The following is a 16,589-nucleotide window of genomic DNA, read 5'->3' as shown; positions in this document are numbered from 1 at the left end:
TGAACCAGCTCTCTGCTACACAGTCAAAAAGAAGGAAAATGAGCCTCCAGCTTCACTCGTCACTTACATTACTCAACCAGACCAGGTACAACCCTAAGCCATCTCTCACACCTGAGCGCATTGTCTTGTTATTTTCCAGATCATTTCTCAATTTCTAACACTGTATAATTATTTTTTAATTTATTATCTGCCTTTCCCACTAGCACATAGGTTCCACAAGGACAAGGAATATTTTTTGAAGATATTTTTTCTATCTTTTTTGGGGGGTGGGGGTACTTGGAATTGAACCCAGGAACACCGGGCTACATCCAGAGTCCTTTTTTATATTTTGAGAAAGGGTCTCACTAAGTTGCTAAGGCTGGCCTCAAACTTGCATCCCTCCTGCCTCAGCCTCCCAAATCACTGGAATTACAGGTATGAACTACCTCACCTGGCTAAGGCAGGAAATTAAGTGTGTCCCATTTACTGCTGTGTATCCCTAGCAATTTGAATAGTGCTTAATCTGACGTAGGCTCTTGATAAAGATCTGTTGAATGGTGAATATAGGGACCTCTGAAGGGAGTTATTTGTGAGCATGTAATAACTAAAGAGGTGAGGAAATTGTTTGGTTAATACAAGTGTGTGAAACTGTGTCCTTTGAGGAAGAAAGATAAAGAAAAGGGGGAAATTAACTGGGAAAGATTGAGTTTTGATAGGGTAAAGTTTGAGCCAACAAGTCATGCAATACTGAAATTGGGGGCTCAGTTCTAACAAATTGGAGTGTATCCATAGAAGTGTGGCCAGGATGGTGAGAGACTTGACAATCATTTATATGATAAGGGCTTAAATAATAGGAAGGAAAGGAGAGGATAAGGGAGGGGAAGGGAAGGGAGGGAAAGGAAGAAACAAATAGTGTGGAAAAGAGCATATCTGATGACAGTTCACCGTGGCACAGAGAAGCATATTTCTTTTTAATATATATTATTTCATTGTATATTTTGAGGTTATCTGGGTAGGGTGAGAATGTAGTATATTCATTTTGAACTATGGTTAAGTAGGCATAGTAAGCCAAATTTCAGGACCAATATAGGACAAAAAAAAATCATGTTCAAAAAATAACTGAATGTGCTTTTTTTTGGTAAAGATAGGTTTCATTATTTTCTTTTTCTTTCTTTTTTTTTTTTTTAGTTGTAGTTGGACACAATATCTTTATTTATTTTTTTATGTGGTGCTGAGGATCGAACCCAGAGCCTCACACATGCTAGGTGAGTGGTCTACCACTGAGTCACAACCCCAGCCCAACTGAACACTTTTTGTGTGGTGACAGACATGAGGTCACCTGAGTGAGGATGACCTTTTAAAAAGGTTGTAAAAGGCATGTGTTTGCAAAAGCCTCCACAAGGGCTAAGGAGGCTGGAAAGAGTGAGGTGTGGAGGTAACAGCAGAAGCCTCAGCATTTCCACTTCCTATTGAGGCATCAGGCTGTGCTACGCTTCATGTCAGGGGTGGGTGTGCTACAGTGTGTGTGCACAAGTAGCTCAATGGACAAAACAATGGTTGAAGGGGTGAATGGATAAAAGGAAACCACAGCTGGGTCTGTACTCAGCTTCTCAACACCAAGAGGAACAGAGGAGAGCTGCAGACTTGCTACCTAAAGCAGATTGGGAATTCAGAAGGGAATTAGCACATCAGTGATACATATTAGGAAAAAAGGGTCTCAGCATGGACCTTCAAAGCTTGGAGCCTGGTCACATTTTTTAAGATGAAAACTGAGAATTCGTTTTGATGTAGAGTGAGGGAAAAAGCAAGTCCTTATCTCAGGACTGTCATAAGAGGGCATTGTAGTCAATTGGAGAACATTACACACACACACTAACTACACTGAGACCAGTTTTTAAGTAAGAATATAAGGTTTCTGAGAATGGACAATATAAAAGATAAGAAATGCTAAGAACACAAATACTACTTCTTGAGCTATGAAATATTTAAAAAATGGTTCTGGATGAGGTTATCTAAATCTGTAGAATTCATATTGGTAAGTCATATTCTGAAGGGATCCTGCAATACTGGTTACTGATTTTTAAAGCCATGAGGCTCAGGATCAAAATGCTTTATAGTAGCCAGTAAAGCTCTCAAGGTAAGTAAATAAAAACAGGGCTCAGGTGAGGGGGGTCCAGCATGATCTAATAATGAAGATGCACAGCTTTAGTTGATCAGCTGCCCAAGTACTGAAAGTTTTGTGGCCATTACAAGCATGTTGAGGGGAAAGAACATAAACATAACAAAAATGTTGTAATTAACTCAGCCTCTAGATGGGTGTGCATATCAGGAGAGAAGAGTTGAAGCCCAGGCAACAGGAGTGGAAACCCAAGCACCAAGGGAAAGCAGGATGACTTTATAAATACAGTAGAAATTGTCAGATGAGACTAATTTAATGTCTCACTCAGGGCCACAGTTGGGGGTATGTGGAAGAGGTGGCAGGAGCCATGATAGTAATTGCAGGAGCCCAGGCATATAACTCTTTCTCCATGCCAGATGCTGTTCTGAGTACTCCACACCTACTGACTCTTCAGGTGTATACCATGAGCATATTACTATGAGGCGATGTTGTATGATGAAATAAACAAGGGAAACTGTCGTTTTCCCAGAAGGAAAATATCAGACAAACAGCAATTTTTGTATATTTGTTTGGCAAAGGAGACTTTTTTCATGGTGATTCCTAAGGAAATGGAAGTTCATGGAATACTCCACTGGAGACATTAATCTAATGTATGGAACAGGGGTTTGAAAAATATTATGTCCTGTTAATCATCAGATTGCTCCACCAGATGAGACCATTAGGTTCTCTTATTCTTTATCATATGTGTAAGGCAGTGTTTCCGACAAATGGCTTTGTAGGCATTGCTTGGAAACCTGAACTGGCTCCAAGTGCTTCTTCCCTGGAAGACAACGTATTTCACTGTGGGAAAGCAGTAACCCACTAAAAATACCTCACGTATTTAAGGCACTGTTGCTCTTGTGACTCCCATTGAGAGTTGCCCAAACTGTGCCAAGTCCTCTCATAATTTCATTAAAAAGAGAAAAATTAAAATGGGGGGTGGAAACTTTTAGAGAAGCTAAAACACAACACTATGAGACTGTGTTGTGTGTGACAGCACCCCCACTTCATAAGGATATTTCTATTCAGAGTCTGTGCATATGGCCTTATTTGAGAAAAGGGTCTAGGTAGAATTCAAAGATCACAAGATCAAATCATCCTGCTTACAGGAGGCCCTAAATGTAATGCCAAGTACCTTTCTAAGAGAAGGGAAGATATAGAAAGTTCAGGTAAAAAGACCAGGCAGAGACTCATGTGTCTATATACCAATACCAGGGATTGCCGGCAGCTCCCCAGAGGGTATGGAAGAGACATGATGTGGATTCTCCCTTGTGGACTTCAGAAGAAAGGCCTGCCTACACTTTGATTTTGAACTTCTGGCCTCCAGAACTGTGAGACAAAAAGTTTCTTTTTTATAAAGCACTCTGTGATAGTTTCTATGGTGATCCTAGGAAACCAATACAACAAGTTTAAAACTAACATTTAAGTTTCCAGAATAAAATTAGATCAAATCAAAATCAAATGACCAAGGAAAAAATGACCTAAGACTGAGGCTAAGACAACAAAATTAAAAAATAAGGATACATTAACATCAAAATATTTAATTAAAATAACTAAAAGCTAAAACCAAATTAAGTGTATATTTGAGGAGCTTGAATGAAAGAAATAATAAATAGCAATAAATAATAATAAAGAATGGTTAAGGAATTATCAGGAATAAGAATACTATATTCTGGATATTGTATTTGAGTACTGTTGTATTTAGATAAAATAAATATGAATGATACAAATTCTCCAAGCCCAAGTTTCTATTAAAAAATAATGGTAAAAAAAATGAAGCATAAGCCTTTTGTCCACGGCTCACAGACTAATAGCTGATGAATAGAAGAAGAGAGACACCCAGGAAGAGGTAGGCCAGGCTCTGGCTCTGACTTTTTGCAAGGTCATTTATTTGTATGATCTCAAGGAAACCTTTGTTGATTTTTGAAGAAGTGCTATAATGTTTGGCATCACACCAAAAGGAACATGCTGATCTCCATTTGTTTTCAAATCCACTCATCTTCCTGTGTTTTAACTGTACTTAGCACTCCAATGTTTGCTACGGCCTCTCCTGGGACTTAGGTTATGACCTCACTTACTTAGCACCTTCTGGGCACCTATAATATGCAAGGGACTGTGCAAAGTACAGTTGAGAGGGGCTGGGACTGTGGCTCAGTGGCAGAGTGCTTGCCTTGAACATGTGAGGCACTGGATTCTATTCTCAGCACCACATAAAAATTTTAAAAAATATTATTCTACCTCAACTCCTTTATCCAAACAATTCAGCTTCTAGAATGTATTCGTGTCTGCCCACTGTCCTCCTCCACTGTCACTCTCAATTCTTGTCCAAACTACCTGCAAACTTCTCACATATTTCTTCAGTAAGCTGCTAATTCATTCCCTTTCTCCTCATGCCTTTCCCTTTTATCCACTCCTTGGAGAAACCAGAGATCTTTTAAAACAATCTATCTCAGTTCTTGTTACTTGCTGCTTATAAAACTTGAGAAAATTCCCACCAGAAATATCAGAATCCATTCATGATGTTCCCAAAACATTGACTCCTTCTCAAATTCCATACATATTTTTTTCCCTGCTTTAGAACCTTTGCACAGGCTACTTCACTGTGAAGTTTCCCCTATTGCCCACCCCTGCACCTTGACACCCTTCTAGATCATTATGTTTAGCCTGAAAGACATTCTTCAAAGTCTTTCTCTGACCCCTCAGGTTAAATGGGCTCTTCTGTCATACTCTGACTTGTGCTTCATCTCTACCAGGCTTATCAAAACCTGAGGTTATATATAAGTCTTCTGTTTTATGTCTGTTGCTATTCCCCAGATTGTCTATCTCATTCACTATTATAATTCCAGCATCCATCATAGAGCCTGGCACATGGTAAATGTTAAATTCTATTTGTTGGATAAAGGAATGAGTGAACGCATAAGCAAGTGCAATAAGGTCATGGTGAGGGACAGAAGCCTTGAAATAGGATCCACTCAGCACATGCTGTTATTTTACATGTTCCTAAATCAGTGACCAAATTCCCCTGCACCTGGAGTCGGTGAAAAGGAGGACACTTCCACTTTCTTCCAATTTTTAAGATACAGCCAGCAGATAGGATCATCTCCACATATAAAACTATATAAAAATAATTCAGACATAAAGGAGGAAGACTATAGCCAATAGAATTTCTGTAAATTTCATGCATACTCTCCAAATGTTAACATCTTATAATGTTTGCTTTATCAATCTGTTTTTTTCTGACCCATTTGAGCATAAATTGCAGACATAATTCCATTTACTGCTAAATACTTCAATGTGTTTCTTAAAAACAAAAATATTCTCTTCTTTTATATAACCACAGGCCAATTATCAAAAGAAGAAAATTGCACTGATAAAGTAGTTACTTCACAGAATTTACATAAATTCTGCTCATTGCCTCACTCCTGTCCTTTATAGTTATATATGTGTGTGCAAATATAAGTATGCTTATAAATGTGTGTTATAATTTTTTCCGCCATAATTCAATCCAGGATATTATATGTTACATGTAAGTTGTTATATCTCTTTAATGTGAAATAGTTTGTCATTCTTTGCCTTTAATGACCTTGACATTTTTAAAGAATACAGTTATTTGTAAATGTCATTCAATTTCCATTTGGCCACTTCCTCATGATTAGATACAAATTATGCATTTGGGAAGCAGGAATACCACCCAAAAGATGGTGTTCTTTTAAGAAGTATATGAAATTTATTTGTCCTATTACTGTCGATGTCAATTTTGATCACCTGGCTATGGTGTTAGTATTTTTCCTTTTATAATTAGTAAGTTTTTATGAAAGGTATTTTGATATCATATAAATATAATGATAGCAATTTTTTAAAATTATATAAGTCTGCTCTGAGAACCAATTACTTTTGCATAAATATAAACTTGGGAAAATAGTTAAGATGTGCTTTTGGGTCACAAAATAGCTTAGTGTGCAACTTTTCCTTCTCTAATGGTCTATTAATATTATACGTTACCTTCTTCTCTTGTGCATATGAAGAAAGGAACCATTTAGAAGTAAATTTGTCAAAGAACATAATAAAATCTCTAATCTCATTCCTCATTTATTGGATAGGAAACCTAAGGCCCAACTGGCTGACTTGCCTAAGATCAGGCAGGTAGACACTTCAAAGCAGACCTGAAAATAATTAAGTGTTCACTGTAGAGCAAGAAAGGCAAATGTCAATATATTGTCCTTTGAATATATAAGCCCTATACATTCACCTAAAGCAATCTAAGGCAGATTTGCTAGGACCCTTTTTGAAAATAACAAACTTCTTCCAAAAATTCATAGAATATCTTCTGTGGAGCCACTATAGAATCTAGGGAAGTACAGAAGCTCACTGGGTTCCATCTTTGTTCTTTTCTTCGCTTTTGGAAATACTCTTAAGTCATTCCAAAGGTCAAGAAAAACATCCTATATCCTGGGACACAGTCAGCCTGTAATAGGCTGCTAACGTAGAAATGCTATACTCTTTTTCAGTACTCTGGATGCTTGTTTAATTCTAATAAATATCTATTTACATGTTATTTTTCATGTGTATAAGGTAGTTCCATCATAATATCTAATTTTACACCACAAAATTGTTTCAAAAAATGTTAATCTTGACCAACTTAGAAGTAAATAGCCTCTATATTGCCCTGAGACTTCTTTTCCAAGATGATTATATGACTTAAAGATAGAATAATAGGTAAGCACTATAAAGATAGCCTGCATAGTCTTTCTATATAGAAATTGTAACATTTTCTCCTTGACACCTCCTGGCACAACAAGCATGAAAACATAAGTAGTGTTTGCATTAAAGGTTAACCCCGAATCAAGACTTGGTATAAAGTGAGTAAGACATATATTTTAAAATCGTAAAAGAAGTAAATTGTTCCAAGAATTACAATTTGTAAATTTATGCAAGCCTTAGAAATGTACAGAAGCACATGATGCATCAGAAGGCTGAGTAACAGTAGTGGCAGAAGTAGGTGGTAGAGTCAGTGATAACTTCTATGGGGTGTATACCATGTATGGGCACTATGCTAAGTGTTCCACATGAAATACCTCATTGAATCCTCAGGACCATCTTAGTGATCTTCCCATTTAACATAGAGTGATTATAAAATAAATAAAAAATTGGGATAGTATCATGAGTTTTATCCAAAATTATAATTTTGTTTTATGTTCATGAATGAATAATCTTGGAGAGTTAACTATGCATTATTGTTGCTGACTAGTTTATGCCTTCATTTCTTTCAGGAGGAGTGAAGGAGTGATATCTTCTTGAATCACCCCACTTTTTTTTTTTTTAATATTACCAGGGATTGAACTCAGGGGCACTTAACTACTATGCCACATCCCCAACCCTTTTAAAAATGTTTATTCTGAGACAGGGTCTTGCTGAGTTTCTGAGGGCCTCACTAAGTTGCTGAAGCTGGCTTTGAACTTGTGATCCTGCCTCAGCCTCCAGAGCTCCTAGGATTATAGGCATGTACCATCACACCTGAAGTGAATTACTTCTTATGATAAAAAGAAAAAAAATTTAATTCCCCTAACCCAGACTTTCCTGAGTTTTCCCATCAAAAGCTAAGCCCCATAAAGGCAAGGACTTCTACTTTTTAACTGCTATATCCCAGGACCAGAACAATGCCTTGTCTGTGTAAGGTATTTTATTTGTCAGTCTCTCTAAAGACCTTTTGGATTATATTTGGTTTTATTCATCAATAGTTTTATATTTAACTTACATTAAATTTTAAATGAGTGGCTTGCCTTCCTTTCTTAATCAAAAAAGTGTTTTAGTGGCTTAAGTTGCTGAAAAGATAGGGTACAGATGTTTGAACTCATACTCATTTTTGGAAAATGGCTCTGTAAGCTAGTATGGATATTCAAATTTATTCTTTTGGCTATGGTTAAAAATAAAAAAGAACAATACAGTCTGTAATTCCTTTCCTGGCTGCTAAACAAGTTTGAGTACTAAATACTCCCATTAAACACTAAAGACAAAATTATGAAGTTAGGCAACGTAATTGCTGGACAACGTTCTCTGATCCTAAGCATGTGCCAAGCTCTGACAAAGGGCCTGCAGTGGACCAGACAGACACAGGTTAACAGCCTTCCTAAGACTAATAAGTCCTCCCTGGTTGCCCACCTCTCACCCCTGGGGCTCTAGAACTGAGTGAACAACTCAGATAGGACTGGGTGAAACTGACCTCCTCTGTGAGTTGTATTATGTCTGCTGCTAGAAAGGCAAAGAGGGAAAAAAAATGGAAAATTCTCTTTTATGCAGCAGGGAGAAGTCAGAACCTTGACAGACTTCAAGGAAATTTGTAGAAAAGCTGTTTTCTTTAGGGGAAACTTCCATTTTTCAATGAGTAAAAGTTATAGACTGTATGATAATCTAAGATAAGTTGAGTCATATTGGACTAAAAAATAGATAAAATTTTAAAGGTATTTAAAGTTTCAATATAAAGTGTGTTCTTACTACTTTCACTGTTTAGTGTTGGGCATGTGTTGCTGATCACTGCAGGGAAAACAGCTATTGAGCTATTCAAATAAGAAAAAGCCTGTCAGCTGATGTGACAAATTACTTGCATATTTACTTATATTGAAGTGTATGAAATTTTACTGACATTGTTGGAACCCTGTTTCCCTTTTAGTGTCTGGTTTTAGGGGGAAAAATAAAGTTAAAATTATATTAAACAGCTGCAAATTCTGTTTTCAAGTACCCCTAGAACTTCCAGTTTTGCTTAGGCTAAAGATTCTAAGAGTAATAAAATTGTTTTCATTTTTCCCTTAAAACAGATTTATTTTTTTTTTTTAAATCATATCAAAATAAGGGCCGGAAAGCACACTTTCTTCTCCACATTTTTCATCACAAAGTTCTCTTTACATGCCATATCTATCTCCAGGAAGATTATGTCACATTAAACAGTGAGGGGGAAAAAATTTTTTCAAGGTCTCACGTTTAAAACATGACAGGTTTCTGTTTGCATGCTAATCTTTTGTAGCTAGTTGTGGCAGATGCTCATTCTGAAAATAGTAGCTGAAATGTAGTTTTAGAAATACTTCCAGCCAACAAAATATACTAGCCATTTCAATATCCTGAAGGTAGTCTTTGAAATGGGACCATAAGCACACAGGAGATACTAGATGGGGAGAGCTGTAAACCAGTTTTATTAAATACTATTCCTCAAACAGCATTATGGCCACCAATATTAAGTGTAAATTAAAAGTCTGGCTAATATAAAAGAGAATAGCATAAAACTTTACACATTAACATACCCTTACATTTTGGCTATTTTAATGCAAACATAATTTTGAATTTGGCACAAGGACCTAAAACTAGACATGTACATAAACCTGTTGGTCCCTCTGATTCTGCTTAGCTCCAGAAAAAAGTCCTTGCTCATTGCATTAGCATATTAATTGGTTGTATTTCAAAGTTTGGAATGAAGATGTTTAATGCTATTTTGCCTCCAACCCTTAAGTGACAGCAAATCGTATTCTCAATTATAATACTCACAGCTGTTGCCTGCTCTATTACCCCTCTGTCCAGCTGAATGTTCTGGCTCCTTGTATGGAAACTGTAGAGTCGTATCTAAGGTTCTGAACCCTTCTTTAAGAGAATGATGCTTGTAGTACTCCACAAGTTCCTGGAAACGAATCAAAGATTTATTTTTTATAAAGATGCATTTGTTCTCAAACACACAAACTCCTAAACACATAATTATATAAGGATGATCAACTTAAGGCTAAGTTCTCCATATATGGACAAGTGAGTGAATGATGATCTTTTGCCACTGTCTGGATGTACACAAACCTACCTGGGAGTTGTCCTTGTTACTCAGGACATTTATCATAAGACTTAGCCTCTATTGGTCTTCATGGATATAGAATATCTTGTTAGTCTTCAGTCAGATGTGGTAAATGAAAAGAAACCATACCAAACCTCCATTTCAGAGTAGTAATTATTGTTCTTATTCATGAAATACTTGCCTTTCTAAATAAAAATAAAAGGAACAGCTGCTTGCTTAATATATAGTAATTTCTAGTTTCCTGCATTTTCTTTCAACATGGCAAAAAACACACTTGACACTAAATGTATTTTTCCATGGTAAACAAAAGTTGATAATGCAAAAATGCTACTCGACAGTGTTTCTGGTTTATAACAAAGTGTTGGTACCCATTTTAGCTCTATATATCACCTAGTATACTCACAGGGGTGAATAATATAGTTTGTCCAATTTTCATTTATGAATAATTTGCCTTAAATATATCTAATTCCAATGTCATAATCATCCACCATTTTTCAGACTAAAACTTCAGGAAATTTCTTTTTACATGTTGGTTTCATAAATTCTGCACAAATCTTAATCCCTCTAATATAAACCAAAATTGAATAATAATTAATTCATAATGGGAAATGTACCTTATCATTAGATGAGTATTATAATGCTTTTTACAAATATATAAAATGAAAATAAAAGCAAATTCACTCTTAACCCAATTATTTGGTGCTTGTATTATAGCACCTTTAAAAATTAGTGGAAAAGAATCTCATTTCTTCTAAAAAAAAATCACACTGTTGATTGACTCAATAATTCCATTCAGTAATTATGTTCAAAGTTCCTAAAACAAATCAATTAGGCCAAAAAATATCCAAAAGAAGAAAGAGAGAATCATCAGTGATTTATTATTTATGACTAAACACAGGTATGTTGTGGACTTCTCTGTGCTGGGAGTATCAGGGGTCACAGAGATTATAAAGACAAGGCTCCACTCTCTAGTAGTCTCTTCCTAGAGGGAAAATGAAGGATTGTGGGAACTCAAAGGCACAGAGAGAACTTTTTGTGGTATGTCCAATGGGGAGGATGAGAGAAGGCTTCAGGATGGAGACACCTTAGATTAAACTGAAGACCAAGTAAAATTTCAACAGACATAAATGGGGAAGGATCGTTTTATGTGGAAGAGCCAGGCTGAGAGACACACCAAGGTGATAAAGTAAAAAACAAACAAACAAACAAACACCTTCATAAAGAAAAAGCACTGGATAAAGTAAATAGAGACTTTTTTCAATCCTTATTCCTATAAAATGGAGATAACAAACCATTTCACAGGCTATAAGGAAAAATACATACAGTGCCTGATAAGTGTGGATAATTATAACAGCTGCCACTATCCCATGAGCCAGGCCCTCACAGGCTCCCTTGTAATCTTCACTCAAGAACCTTATGAGGTGGGCCTCATCCCCACTGAGGCTCATATCTCAGAGAGGCTAACTGATTTGTGTAAGGTTCACAAAACTGGTGTCTGTCTCCAAAGTTTGAGCTTTTAACTACATCACATTATTAGCAAATAGTACATGGCAAATGTAAATATAAAAATCAAAAAATGGGGAAGCAAAGGGAAGTGGTATTTGTTAAGAGTCCATAATGTGCCACAAACTTTGCTTTCTCAGATGCTAGGGTCTAACGCACATGATAACTTTCTTAACTTCTTTAACCTTCTTCCTTCGTTTGGCCCAGATAATGAGTGTGCTTCATGAAAAAAAGAATTGTGGAATCTGACCAATCCTTAAAGATAGAGAAAAAGAAACAAGGCAACAGAGACTACTCTGTATCTTCAAAATACTTCCAACCATCAGAATATGGCATTTGTATTGTGGTGATTTTTAATGCAGTTTGCTAAGGCTAAATCAGGAATTAAATTCAACTTAGTGATGAATATTTCTATAATTTTTTTTAAAGACAAAGAATAATTTGTCTTTTAAAAAAGATTTCTTGAAGAATAGTACTTCTATATATTATGTTGCTGATGCAAATGATACCAGAGAGGTGTTCTCTTAGTCTTTAGATTGAGTAAAAAATTGGCATTATGAAAATAAACCTGAAAAGAATAATAAGACAATAGCTTTGAACTACCATTTGATCTCATTGGCAGTGATATGAATTCTATGTATTTTGTTATGAATTACTGTTAACTAATGTTCATAAAAAGTTGGCTAGGAACTATAGAATTATATACTGAAAAAGGGATTTGGTAATCATTTAATACTCCTCCCTCCCTCCAAACTTTACAGAAGAAAAAAATGACTTTTCCAAGGCTTGGGGTCATGCAGCTTAGTAAGCTTCAAGACACTCTTCAACACTTCGCTAAGCATAGAAGATATTTTCATTCCATTTTCACAGTCTTATGAGGGTAAATCTTCCTACATGTCTCTGAGCAGAATTAAGTAGTGCCACCATGGATCTTTTCCAATCTGTGCCTTTATGCTTTCTGTATTTTAGTCTAATCCACCCCTGCTTTTGCAGTCATTGACCTTCAGGTACAACAAGTAAATAAGGCAACTCTAAACAAAAGAAATCGCTAAGCTTTCCTTATCTCACACGGACACAGCAGTGTCAACAATTCAAGTCTCTCTGAAAAAATAATGAGAGCCAGTCATTGCAATTACCAAGGAAACAGGCAATGGAGATGGTTTATAAACAGCATTTGGACATGGATGGTCTGGCATACATGAAAATTAGAACAAAATTAATGCCTTGTAATCTGGATACAGAAATTCTTTTAGGATTTGAATTTAATGACTAAGAAACACAAAGATTTTGATTAACCAAGCTATTGAAACCCAAGGGGAAAAGGTTTGGTCCTAACCACCTAAGGCCACCCTTCTTTTTGAGGAACTGGCTGATTTAAAATAAGCTCCAGAGTCTGCTTTGTGTTTCCAAATAAAATTTACTTCCAGGCCCTGTTGTGATTCATAGGTAGAACTTAACTTTAACACCAGTGACAATGGAACACTGAACTATTCTTTTTTTTTTTTTCATTTTTTTTATTGGTTGTTCACAACATTAAAAAGCTCTTGACATATCATATTTCATACATTAGATTGAAGTGGGTTATGAACCCCCAATTTTACCCCAAATGCAGATTGCAGAAACACGTCGGTTACACATCCACAATTTTACATAATGCCCTATTAGTAATTGTTGTATTCTGCTACCTTTCCTATCCCCTACTATCCCCCCTCCCCTCTCCTCCCATCTTCTCTCTCTACCCCATCTACTGTAATTCATTTCTCTCCTTGTTTATTTTCCCATTCCCCTCACAACCTCTTATATGTAATTTTGTATAGCAATGAGGGTCTCCCTTCATTTCCATGCAATTTCCCTTTTCTCTCCCTTTCCCTCCCATCTCATGTCTCTGTTTAATGTTAATCTTTTCTTCCTACTCTTCCTCCCTGCTCTGTTCATAGTTGCTCTCATTATATCAAAGAAGACATTTGGTATTTGTTTTTTAGGGATTGGCTAGCTTCACTAAGAATAATCTGCTCTAGTGCCATCCATTTCCCTGCAAATTCTATGATTTTGTCATTTTTTATTGCTGCATAGTACTCCATTGTGTATAGATGCCACATTTTTTTAATCCATTCATCTATTGAAGGGCATCTGGGTTGGTTCCACAGTCTAGCTATTGTGAATTGTGCTGCTATGAACATCCATGTGGCAGTATCCCTGTAGCATGCTCTTTTAAGGTCTTCAGGGAATAGTCCGAGAAGGGCAATAGCAGGGTCAAATGGTGGTTCCATTCCCAGCTTTCCCAGGAATCTCCAAACTGCTTTCCAAGTTGGCCGTACCAATTTGCAGTCCCACCAGCAATGTACAAGTGTACCCTTTTCTCCACATCCTCGCCAGCACTTGTTGTTGTTTGACTTCATAGTGGCTGCCAATCTTACTGGAGTGAGATGGTATCTTAGGGTGGTTTTGATTTGCATTTCTCTGACTGCTAGAGATGGTGAGCATTTTTTCATGTACTTGTTGATTGATTGTATATCCTCCTCTGAGAAGTGTCTGTTAAGGTCCTTGGCCCATTTGTTGATTGGGTTATTTGTTATCTTATTGTCTAATTTTTTGAGTTCTTTGTATACTCTGGATATTAGGGCTCTATCTGAAGTGTGAGGAGTAAAAATTTGTTCCCAGGATGTAGGCTCCCTATTTACCTCTCTTATTGTTTCTCTTGCTGAGAAAAAACTTTTTAGTTTAAGTAAGTCCCATTTGTTGATTCTTGTTATTAACTCTTGTACTATGGGTGTCCTATTAAGGAATTCGGAGCCCGACCCCACAATATGTAGAGCCAACTTTTTCTTCTATCAGACGCAGAGTCTCTGATTTGATATCAAGCTCCTTGATCCACTTTGAGTTAACTTTTGTGCATGGTGAGAGAAAGGGATTCAGTTTCATTTTGTTGCATATGGATTTCCAGTTTTCCCAACACCATTTGTTGAAGATGCTATCCTTCCTCCATTGCATGCTTTTAGCCCCTTTATCAAATATAAGATAGTTGTAACTTTGTGGATTAGTCTCTGTGTCCTCTATTCTATACCATTGGTCCACCCGCCTGTTTTGGTACCAGTACCATGCTGTTTTTGTCACTATTGCTCCGTAATATAGTTTGAAATCTGGTATCGCTATACCGCCTGATTCACACTTCCTGCTTAGAATTGCTTTTGCTATTCTGGGTCTTTTATTTTTCCATATGAATTTCATGATTGCTTTATCTATTTCTACAAGAAATGCTGTTGGGATTTTGATTGGCATTGCATTAAACCTATAGAGAACTTTTGGTAATATCGCCATTTTGATAATGTTAGTTCTGCCTATCCATGAACAGGGTATATTTTTCCATCTTCTAAGATCTTCTTCTACTTCTCTCTTTAGGGTTCTGTAGTTTTCATTGTATAAATCTTTCACCTCTTTTGTTAGGTCGATTCCCAAGTATTTTATCTTTTTTTGAGGATATCGTGAATGGAGTGTTTTTCCTCATTTCCGTTTCAGAAGTTTTGTCGCTGATATACAGAAATGCCTTTGATTTATGCGTGTTGATTTTATATCCTGCCACTTTGCTGAATTCATTTATTAGTTCTAGTAGTTTCTTTGTAGACCCTTTTGGGTCTTCTAGTTATAGAATCATGTCATCTGCAAATAGTGATAATTTAAGTTCTTCTTTTCCTATTTTTATGCCTTTAGTTTCTTTCGTCTGTCTAATTGCTCTGGCCAGTGTTTCGAGAACTATATTGAATAGAAGTGGTGATACAGGGCATCCCTGTCTTGTTCCAGATTTTAGAGGGAATGCCTTTAACTTTTGTCCATTCAGAATGATGCTAGCCTGAGGCTTAGCATGGATAGCTTTTACAATGTCAAGGTAAGTTCCTGTTATCCCTAGTTTTTCTAATGTTTTGAACATAAAGGGATGCTGTACTTTGTCGAATGCTTTCTTTGCGTCTATCGAGATGATCATATGGTTCTTATCTTTAAGTCTATTGATGTGGTGAATAACATTTATTGATTTCCGTATATTGAACCATCCTTGCATCCCAGGGATGAATCCTACTTGATCATGGTGCACAATTTTTTGATAACACTGAACTATTCTTAAGAAACAACTCAAAGCTTCAGACCACTTCTTAACTTGTAATGCAAAGTGCATTATTTGGAATGAACATGATTAGAGGGATCTCTCAGAGGTGAGATGATTGTGATTTTTAAGAAGCCCCCATACTTCTTAACCTCTTCTTCCAGAGGGATTGAGCCACCCCTTCTGACCCAGTATCCCCAATTTCCCAGCATAGGTCCAAAGGATAGTACTATTATGAGGTTCTGGGTACAAATGTATTTACTAACCTGTAAGCTTTTTTTTTAGATGAGATAAGTCATTTTTTAATTCTCCAAAACCACAGTGATTTCACATAGAAAAGGCTCAGTATAAATTTGCTCAATGAATGAAAAGAAACAGAAAGAAAGGGAGATCTGCAACCTAGTTCAGGCACCTCTTCAGCAATTTTCATGCTTATTTGTTACACTTGCCAAAGGACTTTTCTGATACTTAAACTTTTCAGCTCCTTAGCCTTTCTTAACTTTTCACAATTACATCTTCTTGCTAGTTTTTAGTCTCACTTGTAGCTTTGTTTAATTTCCCTCTCCCTTGAATCCACTGTGAAATGTGCTTCTCTGCAAAAGATCCCCAGATGTAAAGGGGGAAAATATACATGCATGTGTCTCTAACGATGGCATTTCTGAGATTTGTTTTATAAGAGTAGTTTATCTCAGCTCAAAGACAAATATTCTTAATTCCTTTTCCAGAACACTGAGGCAAAAACTTTAATGCTCACTCGTATCAATGATCTGAAGTCAGGTCATGATTGTTTTTACTATAATCACAGCTTTACATGTAGATAAGAACTCAGGGATCTCTCTACCCATCCAGGTGGCTGTGGGGTTACTGGCTTTTCACAACTGACCTTCATCACTGAAGAAGTTCCTAAAGCTGAACCAAGGTGATGCAAAGCTAAATTGACTGGCCCTTTCCAGTGGCTATTCCTTTCATCCTCTTTGCTCGTTTCCTCTGATGGGAGTTCCTTTCGCTGCTTCCAAAGTGTGGAAGGC

The 16,589-nt window shown here is 36.6% G+C and overlaps 1 protein-coding gene across 1 annotated transcript in view; it reads right to left on the bottom strand.

The window, feature by feature from the left end:
• Positions 1 to 16,589, bottom strand: part of VAV3 (vav guanine nucleotide exchange factor 3) — a 365,289-nt gene that overhangs the window by 14,267 nt on the left and 334,433 nt on the right. Inside the window, exon 25 of the mRNA XM_081308329.1 lies at positions 9,671 to 9,800. Within this exon, the coding sequence (XP_081164455.1) occupies positions 9,671 to 9,800 (130 nt within the window). The remainder of the gene's footprint in view (positions 1 to 9,670; positions 9,801 to 16,589) is intronic.

The sequence above is a fragment of the Spermophilus citellus genome (assembly GCF_964194105.1).
Source record: "Spermophilus citellus genome assembly, chromosome: 9".
NCBI classification, from domain to species: Eukaryota; Metazoa; Chordata; class Mammalia; order Rodentia; family Sciuridae; genus Spermophilus; species Spermophilus citellus.
This window is presented reverse-complemented; position numbering and strand designations above follow the sequence as displayed.